Raw genomic sequence first — 17,113 nt, 5'->3', positions numbered from 1 at the left:
GGTACTGTGTTATCCACAGGGGAGGAGGAGGTATATGGATTTAAGGGTATGTCTTAACATGACTTAACTTTTTTCACATATGAGTGATATCCCTGTAGTGAGCACCAACCATTTGCTTTTTGGTGTGCTATTAATGTGGACATGGTTTTGTGGTAACATGGGTGTGGTTTAAAGTGGATGTCGTCTAAAACAGGGAGTGGCTAACATTGGCATCGATTATCAGCCCTCCACCATGTAGACCAGAAAAATTCCTAGGAGTTCCATGACCTGTATAAAAACACTCGGCCTTTGGCCTCGTGTTTTTATATGGTCATGAAACTCCTCGGTAACTCATAATATCCTTTTATATATATATATATATATATATATATATATATATATATATATATATATATATGTGGATAATATCTATGGATACTGTATAATGAGTAAGCAGTAGTTGAGACTACGTGGGAGATTTATTATAGACTAAACTAGGGAATCCAGGAGGATTCCTAGCAGTTGGATCAGCTGATTTAGCAAAATATCCCTCTCGGGAATAGTTTTCTTTAATGAATTTATCACTGCTAATACCTTTTTCAATTCATCATAATGTGTTTGCCTGAGTTAAATGCCATTCTTCTCTATGTAGTAGTGTGCAACGGTGCCTAGCAGCAGTACCAAGAACACTTAGGGACATATTTATTATGTTGTAGAAAACAAAATCACTGAAAAATCGGTGTAAAAAGCTTTGTTAAATAAATGGCAAATTTCTTCACAACATGGCAAATGAGTACCTGAGTTTGTAAATTAGAAATATGATCAACCAGTAAAGCCTTGTCTTTTCTCAGTTCCAGATTAATTCGCTCTTCTTTGGCCAACATGACTTTCAGCTCATCAATCCCGCTACTGACGGAAGCAACAGTATAGCTGTGAAGTGTATTTCCACTTTGGAGCATGGACAACTAAATTCAAAATGATAGAGGTTATAGCAACCTACATGTATTACACAGCACATATGGGATGGCAATATGACAATTTAGAGATGTTCTTAACGAAATTTCATTTGTTTGTTTTTTTGTTACTGACCCTAGCAAAAAGGAACTGATTTAGATGACAAACTGAAAGGCTAAGGGAAATGATACACAATGCTTTGTTGCTTGTGTTTTGTCGCAGCTACACACACCAGAAAATACCCTGCCATAGACAATACTGAGAAGTGCCTCTGCTAAAACACTCAAATCACGTAATAGCTCAAAAATGCATACGAAAAATTAATTTTTAGTTTTGCCTATGGCAGGGTATTTCCTGTAATTTTGTAGCTGCGACAGAGCACGGGCGACAAAACTATGTGTCACTACCCTAATATGAGAAGGTCAGAATAATACACAAGTAATAACAAAAATAAAAATATCACAAACTACTTATAGGAATATAAAAAGTCTAGTCTGTTCTCAGATTGAAGGGGCACTGACTATAAAAAAAAATGAGAGCTTAAAATTCCTGTTAAAGAGTCATAAAAGTAATTTCACCCACTTGAAATGACAGAATGATAAATTAAACCCCAAAATGCAAAGTTAATTCCATTACTGCAGTTTACATAATAGTTACTAAATATATCACATTTAAAGGAGAAGGAAAGTAACTTGGGGGTGCCTAACATTTGGCACCCCCAAGTGCAAGACAACTTTCATTCTCCTTTAAGGAATCCTGATATTCCCTGCTCAAAAAATGTGCAGTCTGCACATTTCTAAAAATCCTTGATTACTGTTGCACACGTTGCAGATTAATACTTTAAATACGTGACTGTGTGTGCACTAGAAAATTCTAAACCTAAAATCAATTGCAAACAAACTCTGTGTGTAAGTCCTGTTGCTCTAAATAATTACCTGATCCATAATATTCTTGAAATTGTCTTTCTCTAACTTCAAAAGTTCTTTCTGCTGTTTGACCTCTCTGTTTAGCTGTTCTTCTTTATCCTTTACACTAAGAAGCTGAGCAATGCTGGAAGAATCACGGGAATAATTATCTTCTTTAAGTGTCCTGTGCTGTAAAAATGTAGAAGTGATGTTAGTATCCTGTGATTGAAAATATGCTAAATGTACATTAGATCACAGTGGCATGCAGAGGTGTTTTAGATGTTGGTTTTCAACAGACTTCATAATACAGAATTACCTCATAATTAAATGTTTCACTTCCTTAAAGGGAACATGTAATGTTAAATTAGCTTTGAAAATAATGTAGACCAGCCTTACTTCCTTATATAGTTATGGGATCTGTTATTTTGAAACCCGTAATCCAAAAAGCTCTGATTTACAGAATGCCTTTCTCCCATTGACTCCATTTTATCCAAATAATTTTTTTTTTAAAAATGATTTCCCTTTTCTCTGTAATAATAAAACAATATTGTGGTACTTTATAACTATGTTTAATCGATTTTCTAGTAGACGTAAGGCATGAAGATCCAAGTTATGAAAGGATCTGTTATTAGGAAAACACCAGGTCCTGAGCATTCTGGATAACAGGTCCCATGAAAATAAACAATGGATTTTGCAGGTTCAGACAGCATCTAACATTAGCTTTACTTGTATCTACATCAGTTGCCTATACAGCCATTTTGCCATCAGAAAAATATGTCCCAGGTATGTACATGTTAGCAAATACAATACAAATGTATATTTTTCAGATGATACTGCAGAAAGTGAAGTATTAAGCTTATCCTGCTATCTTGCCCCCTTAACTTTCTGTTGTGCATGTGCAAAATGGTTGCAGAAATGCACAATAACCCTCCGTGGACGATTCTGATCTGCAAAATCATCATCAGAACGTGTATGTGCAAAATCATGGCATGCACAAACAATAAGCCTCTATGGAGGGTTTCAGTTTGTTTATTTAAATAAAAAACACTATTATTGTGTGACTAAATAAGATGGTTTACAGTTTCCAGTTGTTTATTTAGTTCATGCAGCTTGGACTGCAGTGCATTGTTTTCAGCAGCCAGTGTAGAACAATCACTCATCATTTTGCTTCTCAGTAAGATATCTTGCTCAGACAGCAGCTCTTTCTCACGCACTTGCTGATGAAGAAAACTTATTTCATTCCTGAAAAAGTGAAGTTGTGAAGATGTGTTTGAATACTATATATATATACTTTACACCCCTTTCCTATAATAGTATACTGTATATATGCACACGATCTATAAAAGAAAAAGACGATTCCTAAAATAATTTGAACTGAAAATGCAGCTGAATGCCTTTTTCCCACAGTTCCACAGTTCTGAGAAGTTTTCCTTATAACTTTATTGGTGCATTTAAAGTTTTAAGCTCAGTCGCTTTTTTTTGTACTTCAATTCAAGAATAACTTTTTTGAAAAACCTTTAGTGAATCTCTTGATTCACTGGGGCTTATTTATAAACAGTGGGCAAATTTGGACCTGGGCAGTAACCCATGGCAATCAATTAGATGATTGTTATCAGTGCTCCACCTGCAGTTGTTTGAAAAATTGCTATCGGTTACTGCCCTGGTGCAATTGTGACCACTGTTTATAAATGAGCCCTGTTGAAAATTTTCCATATTTTATTCCATTGATTTGTACTATAGCTTTTTGGCATTTAATGCAATTGAATTTTAGTATACATTTTAACTTCATTGTGCTGAGTTGTTTATACCTTAGATCAAGTGCGATTTGATGCTGTGTTTCTGCAGTGTGTTTAAGCAACATTTCTTCCTTTTCATGCATGGCTGAATTCACTTTTAGAAGCTGTGTTCTCTTTTCTGACAGCTCTTTCTCCACTGACTTGTGTTGTTCTGATCTCTGGTGTATCTATGTATTAAAAAAAGGTAAAGGGAACCATGAGGTACAAAATATATATATATATATATATATATATATATATATATATATATATATATATATATATATATATATGCGAAAAAGAGCGACACTCACAGGTTGTTTTTCAATGCAGGTAAATTGTGTTTTATTCCACTCAACGTTTCGATCCCCCACAGGAATCTTCGTCAGGAGATTTTTGTAATCTCCTGACGAAGATCCCTGTGGGGGATCGAAACGCTGAGTGGAATAAAACACAACTTGTGAGTGTCGCTCTTTTTCGCAAATATTTACCTACTTTGGCTGGCACCCAGGACTTCACTGAGTTAACGGAGTGCACCTTTGGATCTTGTGTATATATATATATATATATATATATATATATATATATATATATATATATATATATATATATATATATATATATATATATATATATATATATATATATATTTGAAGACCAAATTCCACTTCACATAGTATGCCTTCTACATATTGAAGAAGCTTTCAAATGTCTGCAAAAGGAAACTGTAATTACAAATGTACATGATCTGCTCTCCTGGTTTCAATATATTTTGTAGATATCAGGGTTTTAAATTTAAGTCATATATTAGGTATCATATTATTGTTATCAAGGACAAAGATTATAAAGCAGTACACTAGTACAGAACTGATATGTTATATAAGAAGCTCAAGGTTAAAGGCCAGTCTTTTATTAGAATTGTAGAATGTTTGCACAGAACAAGGAATACATCTGTTGCCTCATGTCACAAGTATTCCTAGTGCAAGACCAAGAAAGGTACATATAGTTTCACAAATGCTCCCACAGTACCGATACCATTCTGGACACTGTGCTGACACAGTAGATGCACCTTATTTGGCTATTGTACTGAGACAGTGGGTCTGTCCCGAAGATGAAAATAGTGACACAGTTATGCTAAAACAAGAATGATGATTGGATGCCACTGGATCAGCCCCATAGAAAAAAAAATGGTTAAATTGTGACATGCTGTAATGCTAGATGTTCCATCATGTCCTCACGAGCTTTCAGGATGTATGAGCTATTGTTTAATACTCTGTATTATATTACTATGTATTCATGTATACTTCACATAAGGCTGTCTGGTTAATATCCTGAGTGAATCTGAATGATTCAAGTCAGGCCCAGGGGGAACTTCGAGGCCGGGTTCGATTTGAGTAAGTATTTATTCAAAATCCAAGAGAGGCTTACTCATTATGGGCTAGAATCATATATCCCTAGTGGAGAATCATATGGAAAACGAGCAAGAATACATGATAATACATGTATATGGCCCAACATTGATTATTAGCTTATATTTGAATATATATATATGTATATATATTATAAAAAGAAATAAAACTTGCACATCTTTTGCCACCTCTATATATTATATAAAGAGAAAGATGTTAATCAGAAAGATTAGAAATTGATCTGAAATTTTTTTTCACTATTTCTATTTTTATTGTCACTGTTTTCAAAAGTATAGTCATTTAAAACAATTACCATTTTTACACCTATACATATATTACATTCTACTTGGCATATGTATATACCATGTAAACACATGTAAATACAGGTATGTGATTGATTATCCAAAAACACAGTATCCATAAAGCTCTGAAATATGGGCATGACATTTTTCCAATTTAATTTCCTAATTTTATAAATATCCCTTTTCTTCGTAATAATAAAACGTTATCTTGTACCTGATAGTGATTAAGCTAACTGGCCATATTTCCGGCAAGCAATACTACTGGGCTGTTTAATGATTAAATATTTTTTAGTAGAGCGGAAATGAGTTTTAAATTTTAGAAGGATAATATAAAGAAAAAAATGGCAAGGCAAGCATACAGAAAGCATTTCTGAAGAAAGAATTCTAAAAAATAAAAGGAGAAGGTTGAAACAGGAGGTTTTGGACAGTGTTTTATAGAAATATATGAAAATGATGGACACCTTTAGTTCTGGACTGATAAAGTGAAGTGGTAGAAGTGGTGCAGTTAGATAGTATAGCAGCATTATTTTTAAGAAGGTTTAATTGGACATTAATACATTTGGGGATAGGCCTCTTCCCAGTGATATAGAAATAAGATGTGAAAATTACTTGATTGCAAACAGCTTCATATTTGGGTTGATAAATAAGTGCCAAAATGATGTATTTGCTGTAATAGATGCACATTTCAACAGTACAATAAAATATAGCAATAAATCACAATACTTGTCAGCCTATTATTTAGAACAGTGTTGAACTGGTGTACCCAGGGCACACCAGAACACCAGTCAAGGACTCACCACCACTGCAGTACTCGCCCCACCTCTGATTACTATCCAATGGAAATCTGGATCAGGGTCAATCCATTTTTCTTTCTCTTCCCCAGTGGGCCAGTCTGATCCCAGTTTGGAATAATGGTAAATTGTAAAGTAAATGCCTGGTTGCTTACTGATATTTACAGCACTGGCACATATCTTCATCTTTTTATGCATTATGTAAACGAAACCTATATTACATGATATACCTGCTGATGAGGCCAAAGTGGATTTCTAGCTCTTAATACTGACTGACGTCAAAAAATAATTATCTATCGTAAAATTGTCTTTGAATGATATTTATAATTTTGCCATAAAGTATTTGCCTGATGATTTTACATTACTTTTCTTACCCTCATGTTCCTGTATGAAGGGGCTGCCATATTTGTGCAGCAGTAGTCCATTAGCATTAGATACTCTAATTGACAGGCTGAGAATGGACAGTCAGGTTGGCAAAACAGTCAGGTTTAGGAACTTCAAGTGACAATTAATTACAAAAGCAGAACTATCAGTGAAAAATTATCAACATCAAGTAGGAATGCACAACCATTATTGTATAGAAAACCAGGGTGCCAGTCTTACAAAATCTGAACATCCCCACCGATAACGGAACTCCAAGGATAATTCCACATAGCCAAAAAGTCAAATAAAGAAAACGTTTCAATTCCACACAGGAATCTTCGTCAGGGAAAAAGAAATGCCAGTGCACAGAACAACACTTAAATACAGAAAAAAGGCACCAAAACTTGTTGCTAGGACACCTAGCAACTGGTGTAAAGGAAAACAAAAGTGCAGTGAAAGTGAATCACTTAAGAGAAATTACTGTGCCCCCTAACCCTAAGGAAACTACAAGAACTCTGGTGTAGGCTGTCTTTATACAAAGCCCACCAAAACTCGAGTGCTGCAAGGTATGACCCGTCCTCTGCCACGCAGCTGTGAACCGGAAACCCGGAAGTAACCTGGAGTCTCCGTGAGACAGACGCTGCTTATGTTGCCTGGCAACCCAACAGCCATGTTGTGAGTCCATGCGCATAGTTGCAACAGCCTATGCCGGTAGTTGTGCACCAACCCGATCAATGTTTAGCGCAGAGGGACAAGGATAAAGTGGATATTGCTGTGTGAGTCTGACTTGAAGTTCACATACCAAGACATGGGTCCGATACCAGCATCTGCCATATTAGTCAAATTAAGTAGCCACCAGGCGATATTTGTGAGTAACTTGTCCCAAGATCGGAACAGTAGGTGCTGCTGGGTACTCCTGCTTCCCGCAGCCCACACATATCAGGGGGCACTTGTAATAAAAGTAGAGCATGATGAACAGTAGCATTATCCTTGTATTGCAAAACTGTAAACAGAAATGAAACAGTAAGAGAGGCAGTTGTTACATGTAGCAAAATAAATAGATTTTTGTACTTACAGTTAAATCCTTTTTTCTTGTCCTACATTGGGGGACACAGGCACCATGGGGATGAAGTCCTGTTGCTTGGAGAAAGGACACTAAAAGGTTAAAGTGGCTCCTCCTTCTCCTGCTCTGGGCTTCATCCCCGCCAACCTCCTCAAATCTCAGTTTTCTGACCGAAGAAGAGATGAGGAGCCCTACCAATTGCCCATGTGAAGAGAAGGAGCACCTCCCCAATGCAAGCTAAGCACGGTATGAACCACCTGCTGTTTGAACTTGTTGGTATTTGAACACAACAATTATATATGATATTAACTGATCAACGTTAACTTGAACTAATACAGGGAGGGAAGGCCTGTGTCCCCCAATGTAGGACAAGAGAAAAGGATTTAATGGTAAGTACAAAAATCTATTTTTCTCTTGCCTAGATTGGGGGACACGGGCACCATGGGGACGTCCCAAAGCTACCCATGAGGATGGGACTTTTTACCCCTAGTGTTCAGGGAATAACAGCCTGCAACACTTTCCTCCCGAAGCTCGCGTCGGCTGAGGCGAATGTATGCACCTTGTAGAATTTGGAAAAGGTGTGTGTGGATGACCACACTGCAGTCCTACAGACTTCTGAAGCCTGATGGCGAACCGCCCAAGAAGTGCTGAGCGAATGAGTAGAATGAGCTGAACCCGGAAGGGTGTGGCCTTACCTCGTACCTCATAGGCCTTCAAGATCGCTGACCTTATCCATCTTGGCAATGGTGGCCTTATATGCCTTAAGTCTTTTCCGTGGTCTTTCTGGTAAGACAAAGAGGTTGTCCACCTTCCTTATGCTCTTGGTAGCCCTGGTGTATGTTCTGAGAGAACAAACCACATCTAGGTTGTGTAACTTTGTCTTTGGTTCAGGTCCTGGTTAAGATGGAATTCTGACACCACCGGATAGGTCTCAACACTGCCTTGTCTCTGTGAAAAATCAAAAATGGTGGACGACATAATAGAGCTGCTAGTTCTGAAACACGTCTAGCCGAAGCCGAAGTGATGGCTAATAGAAAAAGGACCTCAAGAGTCAGCAGAGGTAATCAATCACCCAATTTCAAACCGAATGAACCGCTCAAAGCTCACCCTCCCATTGGCTGTTCCTTACTATCCTGTTTGGTGCTCAGTCCGCAGCGTCCCCACCGCTCCACGTAGATTCAATACCAAACAGATGGACGGCACTTCATTTTAACAAATTTATTTGCTATATTGCAGGCTCCTACAAAGATCCAACGCCCTACGCGTTTCCCTATGATTAAGGGATTGTATCCCGAAATGCGTAGGGCATTGGATCCTTGTAGGAGCCTGCAATAAATTTGCTATTTCCCTGAATGAAGTGCCGTCCATCTGTTTGGTATTGAATTGAATCCAATGGCTCGAACGGTTGCTTCTGCAATACGGAAAGTACCATATTGAGATATGAGGGAGGGATTGGATGATGATATGGAGGTATCATCCTCAATGCTCCCTGGAGGAAGGACTTGATGTTGGGCAGCATTGCAAGCTGATGCTAAAAAAGGATGGATAAGGCTGATACCTGAACCTTCAATGAGCTGAGCGCCAGCCCTTTGTCTAAACCCTTCTTAAGGAATAACAATAGGCTACCTTCATTCCAAGACTGAGGTCTTTGGCATTAGATTCACACCAGGATATGGATGTCCTCCATACTCTGTGGTAGATGCGTGCCGAGACGGCTTTCTGGCCCTTAGTAAGGTAGGTATAGCCTTTTTTTGGAACTCCTGATCTGGCTAGGATTAGGGTTTCAAATGCCATGCTGTTAAAGCCAGCCGTGGTGAACTCGGGTGGAGGATCGGTCCCTGAGATAACAGATCCCTTCTGTCTGGAAGGTGGAATGGTGCGTCCACTGATAACCTATGAGCTCTGCAAACCAAGTGTGGCGTGGCCAGTAGGTTGCCACTAGAATGTTTCTACCCTTTCTTGTCTTATCGTCTTGATTACCCTTGGCAGAAGTGCCAGTGGTGGGAACGTATGTGTTTAGAAAGTTGGATCCGCACACACTCTGATTAATGCAGTCGGGGAATATCCCCTTTTATTTAGCCACTGCGGAAGAGACACACCACCAGTTGCAGGATTGGTGAACTACAGGTGTGCGGTAGGAGAAATTACAAAATCTGCAAAATAAAAATGTTTGCCAATAGGATGTTTTATAAAAAAAATCTAATTAATAAGATATTGACAATGAAAGTATGCACTTAGCCCTCAGCACATTTGCACACATCAGTAAAGGAGTAAAAATCACCAGTACTAATGTACATGTCCCAGCTGCATATAATGAATCCTTTTGGTCGTCAATTCGATTAATTGGCAAATAATTTCTTCAGAAAGTGCCTTATTGGAAATAATGATATCCTCTTCTAGAATTCAGATTTGGACTGGCTAGGCACTTAATATAAATCCTACAAAAAATTCTGAACCAAATACTGGATTCAATGTATCTCTAATATGAAACAATAATGTTCGCAGGCACCTGCAACGATCATTGTAATTCAGTAACAAAACAGTGTGTGTACCCAATGTGGGTACTATCAGCCTGTGAGACTTTTGTACAAATAATTGAGAAATACTTCTCTAGCCTACCTGTGCCTGCAAAGAACGTGCTCTCTGTTCCATATCAGTTAAACTGAGCATCTCCCGTTCTAGTTCCTGGTGATTATGCAGTATATCCCTCTCCTTCTGCGATATCTGCAGGTCCAAAAGATCTTTCAATTTCTTTTGCTGAACAATTTCTTCAACCAGCTGCTGTTTTTCCTTAGAATGGATATCTACAAGAAAGGTGAAGTCAATATTATTCAAGCTGCCAAAAGTTCTATTAGCAATGGATAGTTACATAGTTAAATCAGGTTGAAAAAAAGACAAAATCCATCAATTTCAACCCCTCCAAATGAAAACCCAGTATCCATACACACACCCCCCAGGCCCGGACTGGCAATTGACCTGTTCGGGCAAATGCCCGAGGGGCCGCTCTATATTTTGTGTAAGTGGGCTGCTGCTCCTGATCGATCCGGCAGGCTCTAGGACTGCTCCTAAATCCTACTGCCCACTGTGGCACCGCCCCTCCCACTCCTCTCTCTTGGGACACTGCTGCTGCCTCTGCCATGCTGTGCGTGTGTCCCAGCACGCTCAGCATGTGCATGGAAGCCGGATGAATAGGAGATACTGCAGCTGCTTAAAGAGTCTCAGTCTCTTGTATCTGCCACCCGGATCGCTCATTAAGCTGAGGCTGTGGAGGGGTGCTGGGGCGTATCATATTTTGTATGCTAAGTGCTGGACTGCCTGTGCAGAGCCTGCACATAATGCTCCCTGCCAGTACACGCACCACATCAGTAATATCAGAGGTGTGGTTTTCTGTAGAGCAGGCTGCAGGCAAAATCACTATGGGGCAGGAAGAGTCAACTGTGCTTAAAGTATCAGGTACTGACTGAATCCGTCTTTTTAAAAATTTAACCTAGACTGTCTGTTTGTTTTTATTCCTAACGAACACTTTTTCAGTTTCATATTTTTTTAAGAATGAATAAAATATAAAAAAAATAACTACACAAAATATCAGAATGGGACTTATCCCCATAGGCCCAAATTATACAGAATTATCACATGACCATGTTGTAATTAAGGATAAAATGCAATTTTTATTAACTACCATGCCACATACTTATTAAAACCACTTAAAACATAGAAATAGCGCTGCGCTGGGTGTAGGGATCCCTGTACCCTAAAACCAATTTCTGAGGAGCTCCTATATATAGCTATGATGGATATTCACTTATATGATGTGGCTAAACAGCCAAAATTCCACTTCAATATGTAAATGTAGGTACTTCAACTCCAATTGGTCACAGGGAAAGGAGATAAGCCATTTGTAATCCACACCGTCCAAATCAATTACAATGTTTCACCACGATATATTGCAACTTGCTCGTTGCTATTAAACAGTTCCCATGCATCGGGTGTGGTAAGGGTCAATGCTCCATATATTGGGAGCGGAGTAAATTGGGGAGAGGTTTCTGGATGGCTCTACTTGTGGCCGAATTAGCCGTGTAGTGCTGTATGGTCTCGATAGTAATGGCCGCCCGCCGTTACCAGCGGTCGCAATGCGGCCACGGCCCAAGGTGATGCAAATTGTGACAATCACCTTGCGTATTAGCCCAATAAGTCCTGCCAATCCCAGCCTCTTATTGCCCAAATAGGTTTATACAGACCGTTGTGATCACGTCTGCACCGTGCGTAACTCAACGCTCCCTTGTAGGTATGCTTTGCTGGAGAACCCTACGGCGCCTTCCAAGTCCCTGGTCGGGAGAGGGATCCCGTCTTACTCAGCTAGCAACGCGAAACCCCGACAGCTGTTTCGCCACCAAACGTGGCTTTGTCAAGAGGCCGAGAGCCGGACGTGACGTCGTTTTATACTTGTCGTCACATGACCAGAGTGAATTATCATGTGATAATTCTGTATAATTTGGGCCTATGGGGATAAGTCCCATTCTGATATTTTGTGTAGTTATAGTGGTGTATGTGGACACCCCCATGCAGGCTGATAATTAAATAGTGAGAACACTTGCACAAATAGCTTAAGTAAACATATAAAAAAAATGTTTCATTGTCCAATGTATCCCTGTTATAAGGGTGGGCCCTGCTGGCCCAGACCCAGTCCGTGCACTTCCCCCTTACCTCCCGGACCCTGGTCGCACCAGCAAAAGGTATGCACGCTCGTGGGGCCCCTGCCAGCCCAGACCCATTCCCTGTACTTACTCCTAACATCCCGGACCCCAGTCGCGCAGGGAAAAGGTGTGTACGTGCATGCGGGGAGGTGGGTCCCGGCAGATTGCCACTCTTAAAACCATTAACAGAATCAGCCATCACAACATCACCTGGCAGCGCATTCCACAACCTCACTGACCTCACTGTAAAGAACCACATACGTTGCTTCAAATGAAACTTCTTTTCTTCTAGTCTGAAGGGGTGGCCTCTGGTACGGTGATCCTCTTTATGGGTAAAAAGGTCCCCTGCTATTTGTCTATAATGTCCTGTAATGTACTTGTAAAGTGTAATTAAAGAACACGTATAACTAAAGATAACTAACCTTCTGAATTTCTGATTTGCGCTTTCACATGGTCATAGTCTCTTTGTAACATGAGTAAATTTGCATCTTTCCTCTTCACCTCCAGTTTAAGACTATGACATTGAGAGTGTACCTCCTAGGAAGAAAAAAACACACTATTCTGCAACAATTGTAACAAAGTAATGTCAGTTTGTTTTAAATTGCAATTGACAACCAAATCTGAAACTGTGGTGGTGTGTACTACTTACTTAGTCAGTGAAATTTACTAAAACTGGGGTTACATAATTACCTGCAGCTTATTGAACATGTGCTGTTTCTCAGACGTAAGCCTGGGTTGAAGATCTGTGGCTTTTTTAGTTTGATCACGAGTGAGGAAAAGAAGTTAAAGAATAGCTAAAATGAGGTAATGTCATAATAAGGCATGGTCAAAATAAGCACTTATGCTGTGTTCAACTGAACAAAATCCAAAACCTTGTGAACAAAAAAAGGTTTAACCAGTGAGAGGTGCCACCCCTCAGGCCACAAGCACTGTCCTGGGGCATATTCTACGAAGTGCTATGTCTCTATCTTGTCCCTTGTGATACCTTGCAACTTGTTCTGGATAGTGTGCATTGTAAAATTTAAACACTGTCCAGTGCAGCCACAAATGATCTCTGGACAACTGAAAAAATGGTGGCTTTTAGCAGAATAGTATACCTTGATTATGTTTGCTCAGTAAAGCAGAGCACCAGCCTGGAGGCCGAGGATTGAGATTATAATTACGGGAGGGCGGATGCCTGGCGTCCAAGTGATAAATAATTTCCTAATTCTTTAAAGTCATGTGACTTTACATTTCTGTTCACAGGTGTTTTGTATTTTTCTCAATCTGAAAATGCAAATTATGGTTTGGATTTGGTTTTGTATTTGGAAAAATCCTTTGTAGACGATTGGCATTTGGTTGAATCAAAATATAATTAAAATGCTAGACATAATAGCATAATTATTAGACATGCCTTCAGTTTGCAAAAAAAGATCAAGATTGAAAAATAATTTTCACAGTGAAAAACATTACTTTTAAACACAAACTTATGCAAACCCATCAAAACTTTAATGGATGGTTACCTCCATGAAATTAAGTAAAAAAGTAGCTAATTGCCTCCAATCCCATTAGTGGTAAGAATGTGCGATAAGGAGGAAATATCTATAGTATAGAATTTTGTCCATATAAATAATTCTTTTTTTGTTTTTTACAGTTATGAATTACTTGTATTGTGCACATAACTGGGGAAATCACATACCAACCTCTGTAGAAAAAGCAACCAGTTGTGTCAATGACTGTATTACAGATATGATGAATGAATACCTAATGTTTTCCACTTTGAAAAAAATAAATTATTTTTTAAACAAATTAATGGCACCCTAATGGGACTTGTTACACCATTTTAAGTCAATCTTTTTGTTGGCTATTCCTCTGTGATGTTTATACGGTGTGATAGGGCACCATGGAGAAGCTACAGGACCTTATTTAATGTCTGAATAATTCTATGCCTTTGCTGGACAATAATGTGTTATAAAAAAAAAAAAAAAATTGTTTGTTTAAAACATCAGTCTAGCTTATAAAGTTCTGCTGGGCAGTTTCAAGCAGGTACATTAAAAGGTGATGATTTTGGATTAAGGACATTAAAGCTAAGGGTTGGGGCAGACAAGCAGATTCGGAGAGATTTACTTGTCTGGCTTCTGCGTGGTGACAATCTCCCCGAACGGCCTTCCGTCTGCTCGAATGAAGAATCGCCTGCGCTAATGCATTTGCGGCGCTTCGATTTCCGAAGTCGCCCGAAGTTTCCTTGTGAGGCAACTTCGAGCAACTTCGGAAATTGAAGCGCCGCGAGTGCATTAGCACAGACGATTCTTAATTCAAGCAGGCGGAAGGCAGACGGAAGGCAGTTCGGTGGAGATTGTCGCCACGCAGAAGAGGTGATTAGTCGCCAGGCGACTAAATCTCCCTGTCTGCCCCAACCATAAAGGGAGTCAATGTTTCATTTTCTCTCTCATGTTTTTTTCATCAATATGGTGATCTGTGAAGGAAGGGGTTAAGTGTTTGTCCCCCTGGGGGTTAGGATTAGATGGAAATGGTCTGTGTACTGTCTCCGAAACTGTAGCAATAAAATTATTTCTTTCATTTTAAAGAATCCCCAAGTTCCCTGGATTCATCCTCAATTGGTTACATGTTGGATTCCTGTGTGATGAGCATCAGGTATGAGGGTTTCAATCAAAATATTTTATTTAATTGCAAGCTGATTTTCAATTATTATAAGAAAAAAAAATAAACTGACCCCAGAAAACCTTACTTTTTTGAAGTACTCATTCTGGCAAATTCAAAACTAACAAACTATAAATCTTTGGTAAGTTTACACTTTCTTATCAAATTCTACTCCTCAAGGTTTTCTCCCCTTTAAATATTCATGAAGACAGTCATAGTTCAAATGTTCAAGTTTGATAAAATATACCTGTAGTAGAAAAAATATGCATGCATTATACCATACATTGTATTGGAATATCTTAGAAAAAAAGGATATAGGAAACTGGCCTCCATTTCAAGGAAATAAATTTGTTGTTGAAGATTTTTTATATATTCCGTTTCAACTGTGGATAAATTAGATTCCATGTTCTCTTCTACAACCAGCAAGTGTTACCACATAAAGTTTTTCAGTTCCTGTGATTTAAGAATGAAAGAATTAGAAGACCATACTTAAAGCACAAAGAATCGTTGGGAAGTAATAATTTGCTTGCAATAATCACTACATTTTTTTTGCCAGGATCAGTGCGCCTCTGGTTAAAATAAAAAAAAGGTACTATGCAAATGATTTTATAATATACGTACAACTTTAAAAAAGGAACCAAAATACTCAAAACAAGAGTTGCATAATTAGTTAAAAAATATACGGTATGGGACCTATTATAAAGAATGCTAGGTATCCTGAGTTTTCTGGATAAGAAATCTTTCTGTAATTTGGATCTCCATACTTTAAAGGAGAACTCAACCCCCCACTAATAAAAACCTCTACCCAGTACCCTACATAGTCCCCCCTCCCCGCATAGATGATAACACCTATAAGTGCTCTTAATCCTTTACTCTGCAATAAGGGCAGAGTAAGCGCAGCAGAGCTCATGGGTGCCATTTTCCGGCTCTTCGGTATTCTTCTGGTCCTCTTCCCTTCGGCAATTTACGTCACTTTTGGAGCATGCACTGTTTCTACGAACCGGAAGACTGCTCCAACTGCGCATTCGCCAATACGGGGCTCACTTCCTGAAGAAATCCGAAGAGCCGGAAGATGGCACCCATGAGATCCGCTGCACTTAGTCTGCACCGGTAGGTGAGTAAAAGATTAGGGGCATTTATAGGTGTATCACCTATGCGGGGGGGGGGAGAAACAGGGAGGGGACTATGTAGGGTACTGGGTAGGGGTTTTCGTTTGTGAGGGGTTGAGTTCTCCTTTAAATTAACTACAAAATCATTTAAACATTAAATAAAATCTGTGCCCTTGAAAGTTTGTTCAAGTGCAGTATTGTATATCAATCAATGAGATCTTATGAGCTTATATACAGGTGATAGGATAGGTTGCTATAGGTAACTAGACCTGCAACAAACTCTGCATCTCTTACTATAGAATGCATACACAGTTATCATATTGTATTTCCAGTAAGTTCACAGCGATAATATCCAATGGCAATTACCCACAGCAAGGAGCCCCGCTGACTGCCTGTTCTTGTCCAAGCGAATCCTGATGCAGGGAAGGAAAGCTTGTAGGACGCAGTGTAGTTACTACAGGCAACGTCAACTTCCCGTGTCTGTAAGAAACGCATGCGCTTAGAATTAAAATTACGCAAATAGCAGCCATTTTGGTTTCGGCCAAACAACACCCTTATGATCATGTACTGGTCGCATCTATAACTTTATGTTCTACACCTATTTCTTGTATTTAGAACGCCAGTCACGAGGGGAATGCCTTACGTTACATGGCTTTTTGCACTATAAATATAGCGTAGTCGAAAAAAAGACTACATCCTTGAGAGAGGAGGAAGTTGGTGCGAACATTTTTCACGTGGGGCGGGTGGAATTTGCTCTGTGAGTAGATACTGCCATTCAGTGGCCATTTATAGGAAGTGTAGCGCCCCATCTTTCTATAATGTTATTAATGGATCACTATGATTTAAATGGTGTTTACTTTTGTTAACCTAGTTGTATCCTTTTAAAAGTAAGCGGTTTTACAAATCCATTACGCTTTTTCACACATTCGTATATCTGCAGTTTAAAATCGCCTGTTGTAGCTTGTACTACCTGCTGCTTTTCCTTGTGTAAAGGTGGCCATACACTGAGAGATTGCCAAACGAGCAGATCTCTCCCTGATGTGCCCACCTAGAGGGGGGCGATATCGGGCTGATCCGATCGTAGGCCCTAGGGCCCAGTTATCCAGAATGATTGGGATTTCCAGAAAAT

At 39.1% G+C, this 17,113-nt stretch overlaps 1 protein-coding gene across 3 annotated transcripts in view; it reads right to left on the bottom strand.

The window, feature by feature from the left end:
- Positions 1-16,681, bottom strand: part of LOC108716766 (golgin subfamily A member 6-like protein 7) — a 35,025-nt gene extending 18,344 nt beyond the window's left edge. The window contains exons 1-9 of one of the 3 annotated variants that reach the window (XM_018263190.2): positions 16,351-16,681; positions 15,192-15,328; positions 12,926-13,004; positions 12,658-12,772; positions 10,161-10,345; positions 3,647-3,801; positions 2,918-3,080; positions 1,869-2,027; positions 777-944 (exon numbers count right to left, since the gene is read on the bottom strand). In XM_018263190.2, the coding sequence (XP_018118679.1) occupies positions 777-944; positions 1,869-2,027; positions 2,918-3,080; positions 3,647-3,801; positions 10,161-10,345; positions 12,658-12,772; positions 12,926-13,004; positions 15,192-15,280 (1,113 nt within the window). In that variant the 5' untranslated portion in view covers positions 15,281-15,328; positions 16,351-16,681. The remainder of the gene's footprint in view (positions 1-776; positions 945-1,868; positions 2,028-2,917; positions 3,081-3,646; positions 3,802-10,160; positions 10,346-12,657; positions 12,773-12,925; positions 13,005-15,191; positions 15,329-16,350) is intronic. The other 2 variants (XM_018263188.2, XM_018263189.2) reach the window with 2 other exon arrangements.
- Between the last annotated feature and the right edge of the window lie 432 nt (positions 16,682-17,113).

Source organism: Xenopus laevis, chromosome 5L (genome assembly GCF_017654675.1).
Source record: "Xenopus laevis strain J_2021 chromosome 5L, Xenopus_laevis_v10.1, whole genome shotgun sequence".
Lineage (NCBI taxonomy): Eukaryota > Metazoa > Chordata > Amphibia > Anura > Pipidae > Xenopus > Xenopus laevis.
The sequence above is the reverse complement of the archived record's forward strand: the minus strand, read 5'-3'. Positions and strand labels throughout refer to the sequence as shown.